Genomic DNA, 20,926 nt, shown 5'->3' on the forward strand with positions numbered 1-20,926 from the left:
TATTTGCATCTGAATTTTGAATGTTTGAATTACAAACCGGATTCCAAAAAAGTTGGGACACTAAACAAATTGTGAATAAAAACTAAATACAATAATGTGGAGGTGCCAACATCTAGTATTTTATTCAGAATAGAACACAAATCACAGATCTAAAGTTTAAACTGAGAGAATGTATCATTTTAAGGGAAAAATATGTTGTTTCAAAATGTCATGGCGTCAACAAATCCCAAAAAGGTTTACCACAGTGTGACATCCCCCCTTCTTCTTACAACACTCAATAGATGTCTGGGGACAGAGGAGACCAGTTTCTCAAGTTTAGAAATAGGAATGCTCTCCCATTCATGTCTAATACAGGCCTCTAACTGTTCAATCGTCTTGGGCCTTCTTTGTCGCACCTTCCTCTTTATGATGTGCCAAATGTTCTCTATAAGTGAAAGATCTGGACTGCAGGCTGGCCATTTCAGTACCCGGATCCTTCTCCTACGTAGCCATGATGTTGTGATTGCTGCAGAATGTGGTCTGGCATTATCTTGTTGAAAAATGCAGGGTCTTCCCTGAAAGAGATGACGTCTAGATGGGAGCATATGATGTTCTAGAACCTGAACATAGTTCTCTGCATTAATGGTGCCTTTCCAGACATGCAAGCTGCCCATGCCACAAGCACTCATGCAACCCCATACCATCAGTGATGCAGGCTTCTGAACGGAGCGTTGATAACAACTTGGGTTGTCCTTGTCCTCTCTGGTCTGGATCACATGGCGTCCCAGTGTTCCATAAAGAACTTCAAATCGTGACTCATCTGACCACAGAACAGTCTTCCATTTTGCCACACTCCATTTTAAAAGACCCCTGGCCCAGTGCAAATGTCTGAGCTTTTGGAGCTTGCTTAGAAATGGCTTCCTCTTTGCACTGTAGAGTTTCAGCTGGCAATGGCGGATGGCACGGTGGATTATGTTCACTGACAATGCTTTCTGGAAGTATTCCTGAGCCCATTCCGTTATTTCCTTGACAGTGGCATTCCTGTTTGAGGTGCAGTGACGTTTAAGGGCCCGGAGATCAAGAGCATCCAGTAGAGTTTTACGGCCTTGACCCTTATGCACAGCAATTGTTCCAGATTCTCTGAAACTTTTGATGATGTTATGCACGGTTGATGATGATAACTTAAAAGACTTTGCTATTTTACGCTGGGTAACACCATTCTGGTATTGTTGCACTATCTTTCTGCGCAACAATGGTGGAATTGGTGATCCTCTTACCATCTTGGCTTCAGAGAGACACTGACACTCTGAGAAGCTCTTTTTATACCCAATCATGTTGTCAATTGACCTAATTAGTGTTAATTGGTCTTCCAGCTCTTCGTTATATGCTCAATTTCCTTTTTCCAGCCACTTATTGCTACTTGTCCCAACGTTTTTGGGATTTGTTGACACTGTGAAATTTTGAATCAACATATTTTTCCTTTAAAATGTTACATTTACTCAGATTAAACTTTTGATCTGTCATCTATGTTCTATTACGAATAAAATGTTGACATTTGCCATCTCCACATCATTGCATTCAGTTTTTATTCACAATTTGTTTAGTGTCCCTGTTTTGGGAATCCGGTTTGTATATTTGTTTGAATTTTGAATATCTGAATTATATTTTTCTGAACAGATTTTATCTTAGTTATGTTTGTAGGGCACTTGGTAAACTTGTAATTACTTTTTCCTGAAAAATCTGCTGGTTGACCCCTGGCCTGATTGGTATTTTTGCAATCTGAATTTTTTCAACTTGAATTTATGGGTTTGTGTTTTTCAGATATTTTTACTCAAAATATTTGTCATATTAATATTTTTAATGTAGATTTTTCAAGTATGAATATTTAACCATCTCACAATTTCAAGTTTATCAAATGCCATACAAAAATAATTCAGATATAATATATTCAGACAAATATAATTCAAATATTCAAAAGTCAGACAAATGTAATTCAAATATTCAAAATTCAGATACAAATAATTATGCTATTGATTTAGCTCCGTACTATTCATTCATTTATGCATTGTCTGTAACCGCTTATCCAATATGTGAAAGAATTTTCTTAGTTAAAAAGCAGGATGTCACCATAAAACATAATATTATATGATACATTTACATTTCAGTGATTAACCACAACTTGGTACTGGAATTGGAACCACAGCCTTGAACTGATTTGCATGACTTGAGCAATGTTTCCTCTAATAATGAATGGAAAATAATTTATTTGTATATGAGATTACATATGCTGTTAATCTTAAAAATATGCCCAGTTTAATGGTAACTACATAACTGATTTACTTCAAAAACTGGTTAATACAGCACTGCTCTGAGCTGAAATCCCTGCTATGCGTTGTGTTTTGACATGTGCACAGCGCCACACAGTGGAATACAATACAGTTGAGCTGATTGAATTTTTTTAGATGGTATGTCATACATGCTGACATGAATTCAGCTTCTTGAAATGGAAATGAACACATTGCTTTACTGGTAGGAGTAGAGCAATATTTAATGAATGTAATGAATATTGGATTTTCATTTGGGCATGTTTTTCGCATGTCAGAATTTAATACTTATCTCACGTGTACTGCATTTCAATCTTCATGGAATAGTCCTCAAATGTAATGTAAACTTTAAAGGTGGCCCTTTAAAGTTCATTTGTAAATAGAATTTAGCTTCACCCTACTTTATATCGGTCAATTTTACTTGGTTTCAGATCCTTAAACAGGAATGTTTGGGAATCTACACTTCGCTAAGTCCTGCCATTTTTAGTTTATCTGTTTGGCTTAGATCCTAACTACACATCCTTTTGAATGGAATTGGATTCAAAACATGGAATTTACACTTCACTATTATGAATGGACAAATCTTCATGAGTAAAAATATGGACTAGAGTAGGGCAGGTGAATATTAAAAGACCTGAACAGTTCTTGTAATCCAATGTTTTTCTAAAAGAAATATGACTAGTAACTTATATAACTTATTAAAAATTACATGCAGAACTCAGCAACAGAATCAATCATTTTAATGCAGCAAACAGTATTTGCCATGTAACTAATATTGTAACTTGTTTTTATATGAAAATTCCTAAATAACTATCATATGCATGAAATGTTTTGCTAACATTTGACAATAGCTTTTTTCTCCCATCTCAGCAATGACCACATGTAATCATATCACCATGTGAGTGTGTCTTTTTCACATCTGAACTATACAAAACAACATTCAAAGAGAGTATTAGTTAATTAAAAAAAACTTTTCTGTTTTATGATAGAAACAGCACTGCTGAAGTCACTACAATGGGAACAGTCTACAACTCGGTCACTCACCAAACAGCTGATGATCACACAAACAGTAACACCAACATTCCTACAGACAATGGCAGTTTTACTCAACTTGATAGTGACAAACCTTTGATGAACATCTCTACTGCAGACAACATTCTTACTCAACCTGTTCTTAACATGAACGGTACAATAATGATTAACATCACCTTCACTGACACAGGGATTGTGACTGTGACTATCTCCACCACTATCACAAGTGACTCCTCTGTTACTCAAGCCATTAGTGGTATTAGGTGTGACATCACAATTATAATCATTAGTACCAACAACAGAATTACTCAATCTGGTAATGTCACTACCTCCACCACTCTCACTACTGACAACACCACTGTTACTCAACCTGTAACCGGTACTAACTGCACCGCCATTATAAGCGTTATCAATAATGACACCAACGTTACTACACCTTTTAGTTTCAATACCTCCACCACTTTGACTAGTGATAACAACACTGATAAACAGCCTATAAATGACAGTAATTGTACCTTTCAAATAATCATCAACATTAGTGACAGGTCTACTGATAGTAAGCTTCTTAGTGGCACAATCTCCCCGACCATTGCTAATGAATTCTCTACCGTTACTCAACCTGTAACTGAGAAGGCTTCACCCACCATCACTGGTGAAATCAGCACTGTTACTGAAACTGTTAGTGACACTAACACCCCCATCATCACTGGTGAAATCACAACAACTACTCAACCTGTTAGTGACACAACTTCCACGACAATCGCTAGGGAAATCAGCACTGTTTTGGAACCTCTCAGTGACACTACCTTTACGACAATCGCAAGTGAAATCAGCACTGTTTTTGAACCTCTCAGTGACACTACCTTCACCACCGTCCCTAGTGAAAGAAACATTTTTACTCAACCTCTTAATGTCACTGACTGTACAATAATTATCACCATCAATTTCATTGACACAGGGATTTTGACTGTGACTATCACCACCACTATCACCAGTGACTCCCCTGATACTCAAGCTGTTAGTGGTATTAGGTGTGACATCAAAATTGTAATCATTAGTACCAACAACAGGGTTACTCAATCTGGTAATGTCACTACCTCCACCACTCTCACTCCTGACAACACCACTGTTACTCAACCTGTAACCGGTACTAACTGCACCGCCATTATAAGCGTTATCAATAATGACACCAAAGTTACTACACCTTTTAGTTTTAATACCTCCACCACTTTGACTAGTGAAGAGAAAACTATTAATCAGCCTACTAATGACAGTAATTTTACCTTTCAAATTATCATCAACATTAGTGACAGGTCTACTGATAGTAAGCTTCTTAGTGGCACAATCTCCCCGACCATTGCTAATGAATTCTCTACCGTTACTCAACCTGTAACTGAGAAGGCTTCACCCACCATCACTGGTGAAATCAGCACTGTTACTGAAACTGTTAGTGACACTAACACCCCCATCATCACTGGTGAAATCACAACGACTACTCAGCCTGTTAGTGACACAACTTCCACGACAATCGCTAGGGAAATCAGCACTGTTTTGGAACCTCTCAGTGACACTACCTTTACGACAATCGCAAGTGAAATCAGCACTGTTTTTGAACCTCTCAGTGACACTACCTTCACCACCGTCCCTAGTGAAAGAAACATTTTTACTCAACCTCTTAATGTCACTGACTGTACAATAATTATCACCATCAATTTCATTGACACAGGGATTTTGACTGTGACTATCACCACCACTATCACCAGTGACTCCCCTGATACTCAAGCTGTTAGTGGTATTAGGTGTGACATCAAAATTGTAATCATTAGTACCAACAACAGGGTTACTCAATCTGGTAATGTCACTACCTCCACCACTCTCACTCCTGACAACACCACTGTTACTCAACCTGTAACCGGTACTAACTGCACCGCCATTATAAGCGTTATCAATAATGACACCAAAGTTACTACACCTTTTAGTTTTAATACCTCCACCACTTTGACTAGTGAAGAGAAAACTATTAATCAGCCTACTAATGACAGTAATTTTACCTTTCAAGTTATCATCAACATTAGTGACAGGTCTACTGATAGTAAGCTTCTTAGTGGCACAATCTCCCCGACCATTGCTAATGAATTCTCTACCGTTACTCAACCTGTAACTGAGAAGGCTTCACCCACCATCACTGGTGAGAACAGCACTGTTACTGAAACTGTTAGTGACACTAACTCCCCCATCATCACTGGTGAAATCACAACGACTACTCAACCTGTTAGTGACACAACTTCCACGACAATCGCTAGGGAAATCAGCACTGTTTTGGAACCTCTCAGTGACACTACCTTTACGACAATCGCAAGTGAAATCAGCACTCTTTTTGAACCTCTCAGTGACACTACCTTCACCACCATCCCTAGTGAAAGAAACATTCTTACTCCACCTCTTAATGTCACTGCCTGTACAATATGTATCACCATCAATTTCATTGACACAGGGATTGTGACTGTGACTATCACCACCACTATCACAAGTGACTTCCCTGTTACTCAAGCTGTTAGTGGTATTACGTGTGACATCAAAATTATAATCATTAGTACCAACAACAGAATTACTCAATCTGGTAATGTCACTACCTCCACCACTCTCACTCCTGACAGCACCACTGTTACTCAACCTGTAACTGGTACTAACTGCACCACCATTATAAGCGTTATCAATAATGACACCAAAGTTACTACACCTTTTAGTTTTAATACCTCCACCACTTTGACTAGTGATGAGAAAACTATTAATCAGCCTATTAATGACAGTAATTTTACCTTTCAAGTTATCATCAACATTAGTTACAGGTCTACTGATAGTAAGCTTCTTAGTGGCACAATCTCCCCGACCATTGCTAATGAATTCTCTACCGTTACTCAACCTGTAACTGAGAAGGCTTCATCCACCATCACTGGTGAAATCAGCACTGTTACTGAAACTGTTAGTGACACTAACACCCCCATCATCACTGGTGAAATCACAACGACTACTCAACCTGTTAGTGACACAACTTCCACGACAATCGCTAGGGAAATCAGCACTGTTTTGGAACCTCTCAGTGACACTACCTTTACGACAATCGCAAGTGAAATCAGCACTCTTTTTGAACCTCTCAGTGACACTACCTTCACCACCATCCCTAGTGAAAGAAACATTTTTACTCCACCACTTAATGTCACTGCCTGTACAATATTTATCACCATCAATTTCATTGACACAGGGATTGTGACTGTGACTATCACCACCACTATCACAAGTGACTACCCTGTTACTCAAGCTGTTAGTGGTATTACGTGTGACATCAAAATTATAATCATTAGTACCAACAACAGAATTACTCAATCTGGTAATGTCACTACCTCCACCACTCTCACTCCTGACAGCACCACTGTTACTCAACCTGTAACCGGTACTAACTGCACCGCCATTATAAGCGTTATTAATAATGACACCAACGTTACTACACCTTTTAGTTTCAATACCTCCACCACTTTGACTAGTGATAACAACACTGATAAACAGCCTATAAATGACAGTAATTGTACCTTTCAAATGATCATAAACATTAGTGACAGATCTACTGTTAGTAAGCTTCTTAGTGGCACAATCTCCCTGACCACTGCTAATGAAATCACCTCCGCTACTCAACCTGTAACTGAGAAGACTTCACCCACTATCACTGGTGAAATCAGCACCGTTACTGAAATTATTAGTTACGCTACCTCCCCCATCATCACTGGTGCAATCAGCAAGGTTACTGAAACTGTTAGTGACACTACCACCCCCATCATCACTGGTGAAATCACAACCTTTACTCAACCTGTTAGTGACACGACTTCCACGACAATCGCTAGGGAAATCAGCACTGTTTTGGAAACTCCCAGTGACACTACCTTTACAACAATCGCAAGTGAAATCAGCACTGTTTTTGAACCTTTAAGTGACACTACCTTCACCACCATCCCTAGTGAAAGAAACATTTTTACTCCACCTCTTAATGTCACTGCCTGTACAATATTTATCACCATCAATTTCATTGACACAGGGATTGTGACTGTGACTATCACCACCACTATCACAAGTGACTACCCTGTTACTCAAGCTGTTAGTGGTATTACGTGTGACATCAAAATTGTAATCATTAGTACCAACAACAGGGTTACTCAATCTGGTAATGTCACTACCTCCACCACTCTCACTCCTGACAGCACCACAGTTACTCAACCTGTAACCGGTACTAACTGCACCACCATTATAAGCGTTATCAATAATGACACCAAAGTTACTACACCTTTTAGTTTTAATACCTCCACCACTTTGACTAGTGATGAGAAAACTATTAATCAGCCTATTAATGACAGTAATTTTACCTTTCAAGTTATCATCAACATTAGTGACAGGTCTACTGATAGTAAGCTTCTTAGTGGCACAATCTCCCCGACCATTGCTAATGAATTCTCTACCGTTACTCAACCTGTAACTGAGAAGGCTTCATCCACCATCACTGGTGAAATCAGCACTGTTACTGAAACTGTTAGTGACACTAACACCCCCATCATCACTGGTGAAATCACAACGACTACTCAACCTGTTAGTGACACAACTTCCACGACAATCGCTAGGGAAATCAGCACTGTTTTGGAACCTCTCAGTGACACTACCTTTACGACAATCGCAAGTGAAATCAGCACTCTTTTTGAACCTCTCAGTGACACTACCTTCACCACCATCCCTAGTGAAAGAAACATTTTTACTCCACCACTTAATGTCACTGCCTGTACAATATTTATCACCATCAATTTCATTGACACAGGGATTGTGACTGTGACTATCACCACCACTATCACAAGTGACTACCCTGTTACTCAAGCTGTTAGTGGTATTACGTGTGACATCAAAATTATAATCATTAGTACCAACAACAGAATTACTCAATCTGGTAATGTCACTACCTCCACCACTCTCACTCCTGACAGCACCACTGTTACTCAACCTGTAACCGGTACTAACTGCACCGCCATTATAAGCGTTATTAATAATGACACCAACGTTACTACACCTTTTAGTTTCAATACCTCCACCACTTTGACTAGTGATAACAACACTGATAAACAGCCTATAAATGACAGTAATTGTACCTTTCAAATGATCATAAACATTAGTGACAGATCTACTGTTAGTAAGCTTCTTAGTGGCACAATCTCCCTGACCACTGCTAATGAAATCACCTCCGCTACTCAACCTGTAACTGAGAAGACTTCACCCACTATCACTGGTGAAATCAGCACCGTTACTGAAATTATTAGTTACGCTACCTCCCCCATCATCACTGGTGCAATCAGCAAGGTTACTGAAACTGTTAGTGACACTACCACCCCCATCATCACTGGTGAAATCACAACCTTTACTCAACCTGTTAGTGACACGACTTCCACGACAATCGCTAGGGAAATCAGCACTGTTTTGGAAACTCCCAGTGACACTACCTTTACAACAATCGCAAGTGAAATCAGCACTGTTTTTGAACCTTTAAGTGACACTACCTTCACCACCATCCCTAGTGAAAGAAACATTTTTACTCCACCTCTTAATGTCACTGCCTGTACAATATTTATCACCATCAATTTCATTGACACAGGGATTGTGACTGTGACTATCACCACCACTATCACAAGTGACTACCCTGTTACTCAAGCTGTTAGTGGTATTACGTGTGACATCAAAATTATAATCATTAGTACCAACAACAGAATTACTCAATCTGGTAATGTCACTACCTCCACCACTCTCACTCCTGACAGCACCACTGTTACTCAACCTGTAACCGGTACTAACTGCACCGCCATTATAAGCGTTATTAATAATGACACCAACGTTACTACACCTTTTAGTTTCAATACCTCCACCACTTTGACTAGTGATAACAACACTGATAAACAGCCTATAAATGACAGTAATTGTACCTTTCAAATGATCATAAACATTAGTGACAGATCTACTGTTAGTAAGCTTCTTAGTGGCACAATCTCCCTGACCACTGCTAATGAAATCACCTCCGCTACTCAACCTGTAACTGAGAAGACTTCACCCACTATCACTGGTGAAATCAGCACCGTTACTGAAATTATTAGTTACGCTACCTCCCCCATCATCACTGGTGCAATCAGCAAGGTTACTGAAACTGTTAGTGACACTACCACCCCCATCATCACTGGTGAAATCACAACCTTTACTCAACCTGTTAGTGACACGACTTCCACGACAATCGCTAGGGAAATCAGCACTGTTTTGGAAACTCCCAGTGACACTACCTTTACAACAATCGCAAGTGAAATCAGCACTGTTTTTGAACCTTTAAGTGACACTACCTTCACCACCATCCCTAGTGAAAGAAACATTTTTACTCCACCTCTTAATGTCACTGCCTGTACAATATTTATCACCATCAATTTCATTGACACAGGGATTGTGACTGTGACTATCACCACCACTATCACAAGTGACTACCCTGTTACTCAAGCTGTTAGTGGTATTACGTGTGACATCAAAATTGTAATCATTAGTACCAACAACAGGGTTACTCAATCTGGTAATGTCACTACCTCCACCACTCTCACTCCTGACAGCACCACAGTTACTCAACCTGTAACCGGTACTAACTGCACCACCATTATAAGCGTTATCAATAATGACACCAAAGTTACTACACCTTTTAGTTTTAATACCTCCACCACTTTGACTAGTGATGAGAAAACTATTAATCAGCCTATTAATGACAGTAATTTTACCTTTCAAGTTATCATCAACATTAGTGACAGGTCTACTGATAGTAAGCTTCTTAGTGGCACAATCTCCCCGACCATTGCTAATGAATTCTCTACCGTTACTCAACCTGTAACTGAGAAGGCTTCATCCACCATCACTGGTGAAATCAGCACTGTTACTGAAACTGTTAGTGACACTAACACCCCCATCATCACTGGTGAAATCACAACGACTACTCAACCTGTTAGTGACACAACTTCCACGACAATCGCTAGGGAAATCAGCACTGTTTTGGAACCTCTCAGTGACACTACCTTTACGACAATCGCAAGTGAAATCAGCACTGTTTTTGAACCTCTCAGTGACACTACCTTCACCGATATCCCTAGTGAAAGAAACATTTTTACTCCACCTCTTAATGTCACTGCCTGTACAATATTTATCACCATCAATTTCATTGACACAGGGATTGTGACTGTGACTATCACCACCACTATCACCAGTGACTCCCCTGATACTCAAGCTGTTAGTGGTATTACGTGTGACATCAAAATTGTAATCATTAGTACCAACAACAGGGTTACTCAATCTGGTAATGTCACTACCTCCACCACTCTCACTCCTGACAACACCACTGTTACTCAACCTGTAACCGGTACTAACTGCACCGCCATTGTAAGCGTTATCAATAATGACACCAAAGTTACTACACCTTTTAGTTTTAATACCTCCACCACTTTGACTAGTGAAGAGAAAACTATTAATCAGCCTACTAATGACAGTAATTTTATCTTTCAAGTTATCATCAACATTAGTGACAGGTCTACTGATAGTAAGCTTCTTAGTGGCACAATCTCTCCGACCATTGCTAATGAATTCTCTACCGTTACTCAACCTGTAACTGAGAAGGCTTCACCCACCATCACTGGTGAGAACAGCACTGTTACTGAAACTGTTAGTGACACTAACTCCCCCATCATCACTGGTGAAATCACAACGACTACTCAACCTGTTAGTGACACAACTTCCACGACAATCGCTAGGGAAATCAGCACTGTTTTGGAACCTCTCAGTGACACTACCTTTACGACAATCGCAAGTGGAATCAGCACTCTTTTTGAACCTCTCAGTGACACTACCTTCACCACCATCCCTAGTGAAAGAAACATTTTTACTCCACCTCTTAATGTCACTGCCTGTACAATATTTATCACCATCAATTTCATTGACACAGGGATTGTGACTGTGACTATCACCACCACTATCACAAGTGACTACCCTGTTACTCAAGCTGTTAGTGGTATTACGTGTGACATCAAAATTATAATCATTAGTACCAACAACAGAATTACTCAATCTGGTAATGTCACTACCTCCACCACTCTCACTCCTGACAGCACCACTGTTACTCAACCTGTAACCGGTACTAACTGCACCGCCATTATAAGCGTTATTAATAATGACACCAACGTTACTACACCTTTTAGTTTCAATACCTCCACCACTTTGACTAGTGATAACAACACTGATAAACAGCCTATAAATGACAGTAATTGTACCTTTCAAATGATCATAAACATTAGTGACAGATCTACTGTTAGTAAGCTTCTTAGTGGCACAATCTCCCTGACCACTGCTAATGAAATCACCTCTGCTACTCAACCTGTAACTGAGAAGACTTCACCCACTATCACTGGTGAAATCAGCACCGTTACTGAAATTATTAGTTACGCTACCTCCCCCATCATCACTGGTGCAATCAGCAAGGTTACTGAAACTGTTAGTGACACTACCACCCCCATCATCACTGGTGAAATCACAACCTTTACTCAACCTGTTAGTGACACGACTTCCACGACAATCGCTAGGGAAATCAGCACTGTTTTGGAACCTCCCAGTGACACTACCTTTACAACAATCGCAAGTGAAATCAGCACTGTTTTTGAACCTTTAAGTGACACTACCTTCACCACCATCCCTAGTGAAAGAAACATTTTTACTCCACCTCTTAATGTCACTGCCTGTACAATATTTATCACCATCAATTTCATTGACACAGGGATTGTGACTGTGACTATCACCACCACTATCACAAGTGACTACCCTGTTACTCAAGCTGTTAGTGGTATTACGTGTGACATCAAAATTATAATCATTAGTACCAACAACAGAATTACTCAATCTGGTAATGTCACTACCTCCACCACTCTCACTCCTGACAGCACCACTGTTACTCAACCTGTAACCGGTACTAACTGCACCGCCATTATAAGCGTTATCAATAATGACACCAAAGTTACTACACCTTTTAGTTTTAATACCTCCACCACTTTGACTAGTGATGAGAAAACTATTAATCAGCCTATTAATGACAGTAATTTTACCTTTCAAGTTATCATCAACATTAGTGACAGGTCTACTGATAGTAAGCTTCTTAGTGGCACAATCTCCCCGACCATTGCTAATGAATTCTCTACCGTTACTCAACCTGTAACTGAGAAGGCTTCACCCACCATCACTGGTGAAATCAGCACTGTTACTGAAACTGTTAGTGACACTAACACCCCCATCATCACTGGTGAAATCACAACGACTACTCAACCTGTTAGTGACACAACTTCCACGACAATCGCTAGGGAAATCAGCACTGTTTTGGAACCTCTCAGTGACACTACCTTTACGACAATCGCAAGTGAAATCAGCACTGTTTTTGAACCTCTCAGTGACACTACCTTCACCACCGTCCCTAGTGAAAGAAACATTTTTACTCAACCTCTTAATGTCACTGACTGTACAATAATTATCACCATCAATTTCATTGACACAGGGATTTTGACTGTGACTATCACCACCACTATCACCAGTGATTCCCCTGATACTCAAGCTGTTAGTGGTATTACGTGTGACATCAAAATTGTAATCATTAGTACCAACAACAGGGTTACTCAATCTGGTAATGTCACTACCTCCACCACTCTCACTCCTGACAACACCACTGTTACTCAACCTGTAACCGGTACTAACTGCACCGCCATTATAAGCGTTATCAATAATGACGCCAAAGTTACTACACCTTTTAGTTTTAATACCTCCACCACTTTGACTAGTAATGAGAAAACTATTAATCAGCCTATTAATGACAGTAGATTTACCTTTCAAGTTATCATCAACATTAGTGACAGGTCTACTGATAGTAAGCTTCTTAGTGGCACAATCTCCCCGACCATTGCTAATGAATTCTCTACCGTTACTCAACCTGTAACTGAGAAGGCTTCACCCACCATCACTGGTGAAATCAGCACTGTTACTGAAACTGTTAGTGACACTAACACCCCCATCATCACTGGTGAAATCACAACGACTACTCAACCTGTTAGTGACACAACTTCCACGACAATCGCTAGGGAAATCAGCACTGTTTTGGAACCTCTCAGTGACACTACCTTTACGACAATCGCAAGTGAAATCAGCACTGTTTTTGAACCTCTCAGTGACACTACCTTCACCACCGTCCCTAGTGAAAGAAACATTTTTACTCAACCTCTTAATGTCACTGACTGTACAATAATTATCACCATCAATTTCATTGACACAGGGATTTTGACTGTGACTATCACCACCACTATCACCAGTGATTCCCCTGATACTCAAGCTGTTAGTGGTATTACGTGTGACATCAAAATTGTAATCATTAGTACCAACAACAGGGTTACTCAATCTGGTAATGTCACTACCTCCACCACTCTCACTCCTGACAACACCACTGTTACTCAACCTGTAACCGGTACTAACTGCACCGCCATTATAAGCGTTATCAATAATGACACCAAAGTTACTACACCTTTTAGTTTTAATACCTCCACCACTTTGACTAGTGAAGAGAAAACTATTAATCAGCCTACTAATGACAGTAATTTTACCTTTCAAGTTATCATCAACATTAGCGACAGGTCTACTGATAGTAAGCTTCTTAGTGGCACAATCTCCCCGACCATTGCTAATGAATTCTCTACCGTTACTCAACCTGTAACTGAGAAGGCTTCACCCACCATCACTGGTGAAATCAGCACTGTTACTGAAACTGTTAGTGACACTAACACCCCCATCATCACTGGTGAAATCACAACGACTACTCAACCTGTTAGTGACACAACTTCCACGACAATCGCTAGGGAAATCAGCACTGTTTTGGAACCTCTCAGTGACACTACCTTTACGACAATCGCAAGTGAAATCAGCACTGTTTTTGAACCTCTCAGTGACACTACCTTCACCACCGTCCCTAGTGAAAGAAACATTTTTACTCAACCTCTTAATGTCACTGACTGTACAATAATTATCACCATCAATTTCATTGACACAGGGATTTTGACTGTGACTATCACCACCACTATCACCAGTGATTCCCCTGATACTCAAGCTGTTAGTGGTATTACGTGTGACATCAAAATTGTAATCATTAGTACCAACAACAGGGTTACTCAATCTGGTAATGTCACTACCTCCACCACTCTCACTCCTGACAGCACCACTGTTACTCAACCTGTAACCGGTACTAACTGCACCGCCATTATAAGCGTTATCAATAATGACACCAAAGTTACTACACCTTTTAGTTTTAATACCTCCACCACTTTGACTAGTGAAGAGAAAACTATTAATCAGCCTACTAATGACAGTAATTTTACCTTTCAAGTTATCATCAACATTAGCGACAGGTCTACTGATAGTAAGCTTCTTAGTGGCACAATCTCCCCGACCATTGCTAATGAATTCTCTACCGTTACTCAACCTGTAACTGAGAAGGCTTCACCCACCATCACTGGTGAAATCAGCACTGTTACTGAAACTGTTAGTGACACTAACACCCCCATCATCACTGGTGAAATCACAACGACTACTCAACCTGTTAGTGACACAACTTCCACGACAATCGCTAGGGAAATCAGCACTGTTTTGGAACCTCTCAGTGACACTACCTTTACGACAATCGCAAGTGAAATCAGCACTGTTTTTGAACCTCTCAGTGACACTACCTTCACCACCGTCCCTAGTGAAAGAAACATTTTTACTCAACCTCTTAATGTCACTGACTGTACAATAATTATCACCATCAATTTCATTGACACAGGGATTTTGACTGTGACTATCACCACCACTATCACCAGTGATTCCCCTGATACTCAAGCTGTTAGTGGTATTACGTGTGACATCAAAATTGTAATCATTAGTACCAACAACAGGGTTACTCAATCTGGTAATGTCACTACCTCCACCACTCTCACTCCTGACAGCACCACTGTTACTCAACCTGTAACCGGTACTAACTGCACCGCCATTATAAGCGTTATCAATAATGACACCAAAGTTACTACACCTTTTAGTTTTAATACCTCCACCACTTTGACTAGTGAAGAGAAAACTATTAATCAGCCTACTAATGACAGTAATTTTACCTTTCAAGTTATCATCAACATTAGCGACAGGTCTACTGATAGTAAGCTTCTTAGTGGCACAATCTCCCCGACCATTGCTAATGAATTCTCTACCGTTACTCAACCTGTAACTGAGAAGGCTTCACCCACCATCACTGGTGAAATCAGCACTGTTACTGAAACTGTTAGTGACACTAACACCCCCATCATCACTGGTGAAATCACAACGACTACTCAACCTGTTAGTGACACAACTTCCACGACAATCGCTAGGGAAATCAGCACTGTTTTGGAACCTCTCAGTGACACTACCTTTACGACAATCGCAAGTGAAATCAGCACTGTTTTTGAACCTCTCAGTGACACTACCTTCACCACCGTCCCTAGTGAAAGAAACATTTTTACTCAACCTCTTAATGTCACTGACTGTACAATAATTATCACCATCAATTTCATTGACACAGGGATTTTGACTGTGACTATCATCACCACTATCACCAGTGATTCCCCTGATACTCAAGCTGTTAGTGGTATTACGTGTGACATCAAAATTGTAATCATTAGTACCAACAACAGGGTTACTCAATCTGGTAATGTCACTACCTCCACCACTCTCACTCCTGACAACACCACTGTTACTCAACCTGTAACCGGTACTAACTGCACCGCCATTATAAGCGTTATCAATAATGACACCAAAGTTACTACACCTTTTAGTTTTAATACCTCCACCACTTTGACTAGTGAAGAGAAAACTATTAATCAGCCTACTAATGACAGTAATTTTACCTTTCAAGTTATCATCAACATTAGCGACAGGTCTACTGATAGTAAGCTTCTTAGTGGCACAATCTCCCCGACCATTGCTAATGAATTCTCTACCGTTACTCAACCTGTAACTGAGAAGGCTTCACCCACCATCACTGGTGAAATCAGCACTGTTACTGAAACTGTTAGTGACACTAACACCCCCATCATCACTGGTGAAATCACAACGACTACTCAACCTGTTAGTGACACAACTTCCACGACAATCGCTAGGGAAATCAGCACTGTTTTGGAACCTCTCAGTGACACTACCTTTATGACAATCGCAAGTGAAATCAGCACTGTTTTTGAACCTTTAAGTGACACTACCTTTACCACCATCCCTAGTGAAAGAAACATTTTTACTCCACCTCTTAATGTCACTGCCTGTACAATAATTATCACCATCAATTTCATTGACACAGGGATTGTGACTGTGACTATCACCACCACTATCACCAGTGATTCCCCTGATACTCAAGCTGTTAGTGGTATTACGTGTGACATCAAAATTGTAATCATTAGTACCAACAACAGGGTTACTCAATCTGGTAATGTCACTACCTCCACCACTCTCACTCCTGACAACACCACTGTTACTCAACCTGTAACCGGTACTAACTGCACCGCCATTATAAGCGTTATCAATAATGACACCAAAGTTACTACACCTTTTAGTTTTAATACCTCCACCACTTTGACTAGTGAAGAGAAAACTATTAATCAGCCTACTAATGACAGTAATTTTACCTTTCAAGTTATCATCAACATTAGCGACAGGTCTACTGATAGTAAGCTTCTTAGTGGCACAATCTCCCCGACCATTGCTAATGAATTCTCTACCGTTACTCAACCTGTAACTGAGAAGGCTTCACCCACCATCACTGGTGAAATCAGCACTGTTACTGAAACTGTTAGTGACACTAACACCCCCATCATCACTGGTGAAATCACAACGACTACTCAACCTGTTAGTGACACAACTTCCACGACAATCGCTAGGGAAATCAGCACTGTTTTGGAACCTCTCAGTGACACTACCTTTACGACAATCGCAAGTGAAATCAGCACTGTTTTTGAACCTCTCAGTGACACTACCTTCACCACCGTCCCTAGTGAAAGAAACATTTTTACTCAACCTCTTAATGTCACTGACTGTACAATAATTATCACCATCAATTTCATTGACACAGGGATTTTGACTGTGACTATCACCACCACTATCACCAGTGATTCCCCTGATACTCAAGCTGTTAGTGGTATTACGTGTGACATCAAAATTGTAATCATTAGTACCAACAACAGGGTTACTCAATCTGGTAATGTCACTACCTCCACCACTCTCACTCCTGACAACACCACTGTTACTCAACCTGTAACCGGTACTAACTGCACCGCCATTATAAGCGTTATCAATAATGACACCAAAGTTACTACACCTTTTAGTTTTAATACCTCCACCACTTTGACTAGTGAAGAGAAAACTATTAATCAGCCTACTAATGACAGTAATTTTACCTTTCAAGTTATCATCAACATTAGCGACAGGTCTACTGATAGTAAGCTTCTTAGTGGCACAATCTCCCCGACCATTGCTAATGAATTCTCTACCGTTACTCAACCTGTAACTGAGAAGGCTTCACCCACCATCACTGGTGAAATCAGCACTGTTACTGAAACTGTTAGTGACACTAACACCCCCATCATCACTGGTGAAATCACAACGACTACTCAACCTGTTAGTGACACAACTTCCACGACAATCGCTAGGGAAATCAGCACTGTTTTGGAACCTCTCAGTGACACTACCTTTACGACAATCGCAAGTGAAATCAGCACTCTTTCTGAACCTCTCAGTGACACTACCTTCACCACCGTCCCTAGTGAAAGAAACATTTTTACTCAACCCCTTAATGTCACTGACTGTACAATAATTATCACCATCAATTTCATTGACACAGGGATTTTGACTGTGACTATCACCACCACTATCACCAGTGATTCCCCTGATACTCAAGCTGTTAGTGGTATTACGTGTGACATCAAAATTGTAATCATTAGTACCAACAACAGCGTTACTCAATCTGGTAATGTCACTACCTCCACCACTCTCACTTCTGACAACACCACTGTTACTCAACCTGTAACCGGTACTAACTGCACCGCCATTATCAGCGTTATCAATAATGGCACCAAAGTTACTACACCTTTTAGTTTTAATACCTCCACCACTTTGACTAGTGAAGAGAAAACTATTAATCAGCCTACTAATGACAGTAATTTTACCTTTCAAGTTATCATCAACATTAGCGACAGGTCTACTGATAGTAAGCTTCTTAGTGGCACAATCTCCCCGACCATTGCTAATGAATTCTCTACCGTTACTCAACCTGTAACTGAGAAGGCTTCACCCACCATCACTGGTGAAATCAGCACTGTTACTGAAACTGTTAGTGACACTAACACCCCCATCATCACTGGTGAAATCACAACGACTACTCAACCTGTTAGTGACACAACTTCCACGACAATCGCTAGGGAAATCAGCACTGTTTTGGAACCTCTCAGTGACACTACCTTTATGACAATCGCAAGTGAAATCAGCACTGTTTTTGAACCTTTAAGTGACACTACCTTTACCACCATCCCTAGTGAAAGAAACATTTTTACTCCACCTCTTAATGTCACTGCCTGTACAATAATTATCACCATCAATTTCATTGACACAGGGATTGTGACTGTGACTATCACCACCACTATCACAAGTGACTACCCTGTTACTCAAGCTGTTAGTGGTATTACGTGTGACATCAAAATTATAATCATTAGTACCAACAACAGAATTACTCACTCTGGTAATGTCACTACCTCCACCACACTCACTCCTGACAGCACCACTGTTACTCAACCTGTAACCGGTACTAACTGCACCGCCATTATAAGCGTTATCAATAATGACACCAAAGTTACTACACCTTTTAGTTTTAATACCTCCACCACTTTGACTAGTGATGAGAAAACTATTAATCAGCCTATTAATGACAGTAATTTTACCTTTCAAGTTATCATCAACATTAGTGACAGGTCTACTGATAGTAAGCTTCTTAGTGGCACAATCTCCCCGACCATTGCTAATGAATTCTCTACCGTTACTCAACCTGTAACTGAGAAGGCTTCACCCACCATCACTGGTGAAATCAGCACTGTTACTGAAACTGTTAGTGACACTAACACCCCCATCATCACTGGTGAAATCACAACGACTACTCAACCTGTTAGTGACACAACTTCCACGACAATCGCTAGGGAAATCAGCACTGTTTTGGAACCTCTCAGTGACACTACCTTTACGACAATCGCAAGTGAAATCAGCACTGTTTTTGAACCTCTCAGTGACACTACCTTCACCACCGTCCCTAGTGAAAGAAACATTTTTACTCAACCTCTTAATGTCACTGACTGTACAATAATTATCACCATCAATTTCATTGACACAGGGATTTTGACTGTGACTGTCACCACCACTATCACCAGTGAATCCCCTGATACTCAAGCTGTTAGTGGTATTACGTGTGACATCAAAATTGTAATCATTAGTACCAACAACAGGGTTACTCAATCTGGTAATGTCACTACCTCCACCACTCTCACTCCTGACAACACCACTGTTACTCAACCTGTAACCGGTACTAACTGCACCGCCATTATAAGCGTTATCAATAATGACACCAAAGTTACTACACCTTTTAGTTTTAATACCTCCACCACTTTGACAATTGAAGAGAAAACTATTAATCAGCCTACTAATGACAGTAATTTTACCTTTCAAGTTATCATCAACATTAGTGACAGGTCTACTGATAGTAAGCTTCTTAGTGGCACAATCTCCCCGCCCATTGCTAATGAATTCTCTACCGTTACTCAACCTGTAACTGAGAAGGCTTCACCCACCATCACTGGTGAAATCAGCACTGTTACTGAAACTGTTAGTGATACTAACACCCCCATCATCACTGGTGAAATCACAAAGACTACTCAACCTGTTAGTGACACAACTTCCACGACAATCGCTAGGGAAATCAGCACTGTTTTGGAACCTCTCAGTGACACTACCTTTATGACAATCGCAAGTGAAATCAGCACTGTTTTTGAACCTTTAAGTGACACTACCTTTACCACCATCCCTAGTGAAAGAAACATTTTTACTCCACCTCTTAATGTCACTGCCTGTACAATAATTATCACCATCAATTTCATTGACACAGGGATTTTGACTGTGACTATCACCACCACTATCACCAGTGACTCCCCTGATACTCAAGCTGTTAGTGGTATTACGTGTGACATCAAAATTGTAATCATTAGTACCAACAACAGGGTTACTCAATCTGGTAATGTCACTACCTCCACCACTCTCACTCCTGACAACACCACTGTTACTCAACCTGTAACCGGTACTAACTGCACCGCCATTATAAGCGTTATCAATAATGACACCAAAGTTACTACACCTTTTAGTTTTAATACCTCCACCACTTTGAC

The 20,926-nt window shown here is 40.2% G+C and overlaps 1 protein-coding gene across 1 annotated transcript in view; it reads left to right on the forward strand.

The window, feature by feature from the left end:
- Window positions 1–3,317: 3,317 nt before the first annotated feature.
- LOC136677072 (mucin-3B-like) overlaps window positions 3,318–20,926 on the forward strand; it is a 66,331-nt gene continuing 48,722 nt past the window's right edge. Inside the window, exon 1 of the mRNA XM_066654466.1 lies at window positions 3,318–20,838. Within this exon, the coding sequence (XP_066510563.1) occupies window positions 3,318–20,838 (17,521 nt within the window). The remainder of the gene's footprint in view (window positions 20,839–20,926) is intronic.

This window comes from Hoplias malabaricus, chromosome 2 (assembly GCF_029633855.1).
Source record: "Hoplias malabaricus isolate fHopMal1 chromosome 2, fHopMal1.hap1, whole genome shotgun sequence".
NCBI classification, from domain to species: Eukaryota; Metazoa; Chordata; class Actinopteri; order Characiformes; family Erythrinidae; genus Hoplias; species Hoplias malabaricus.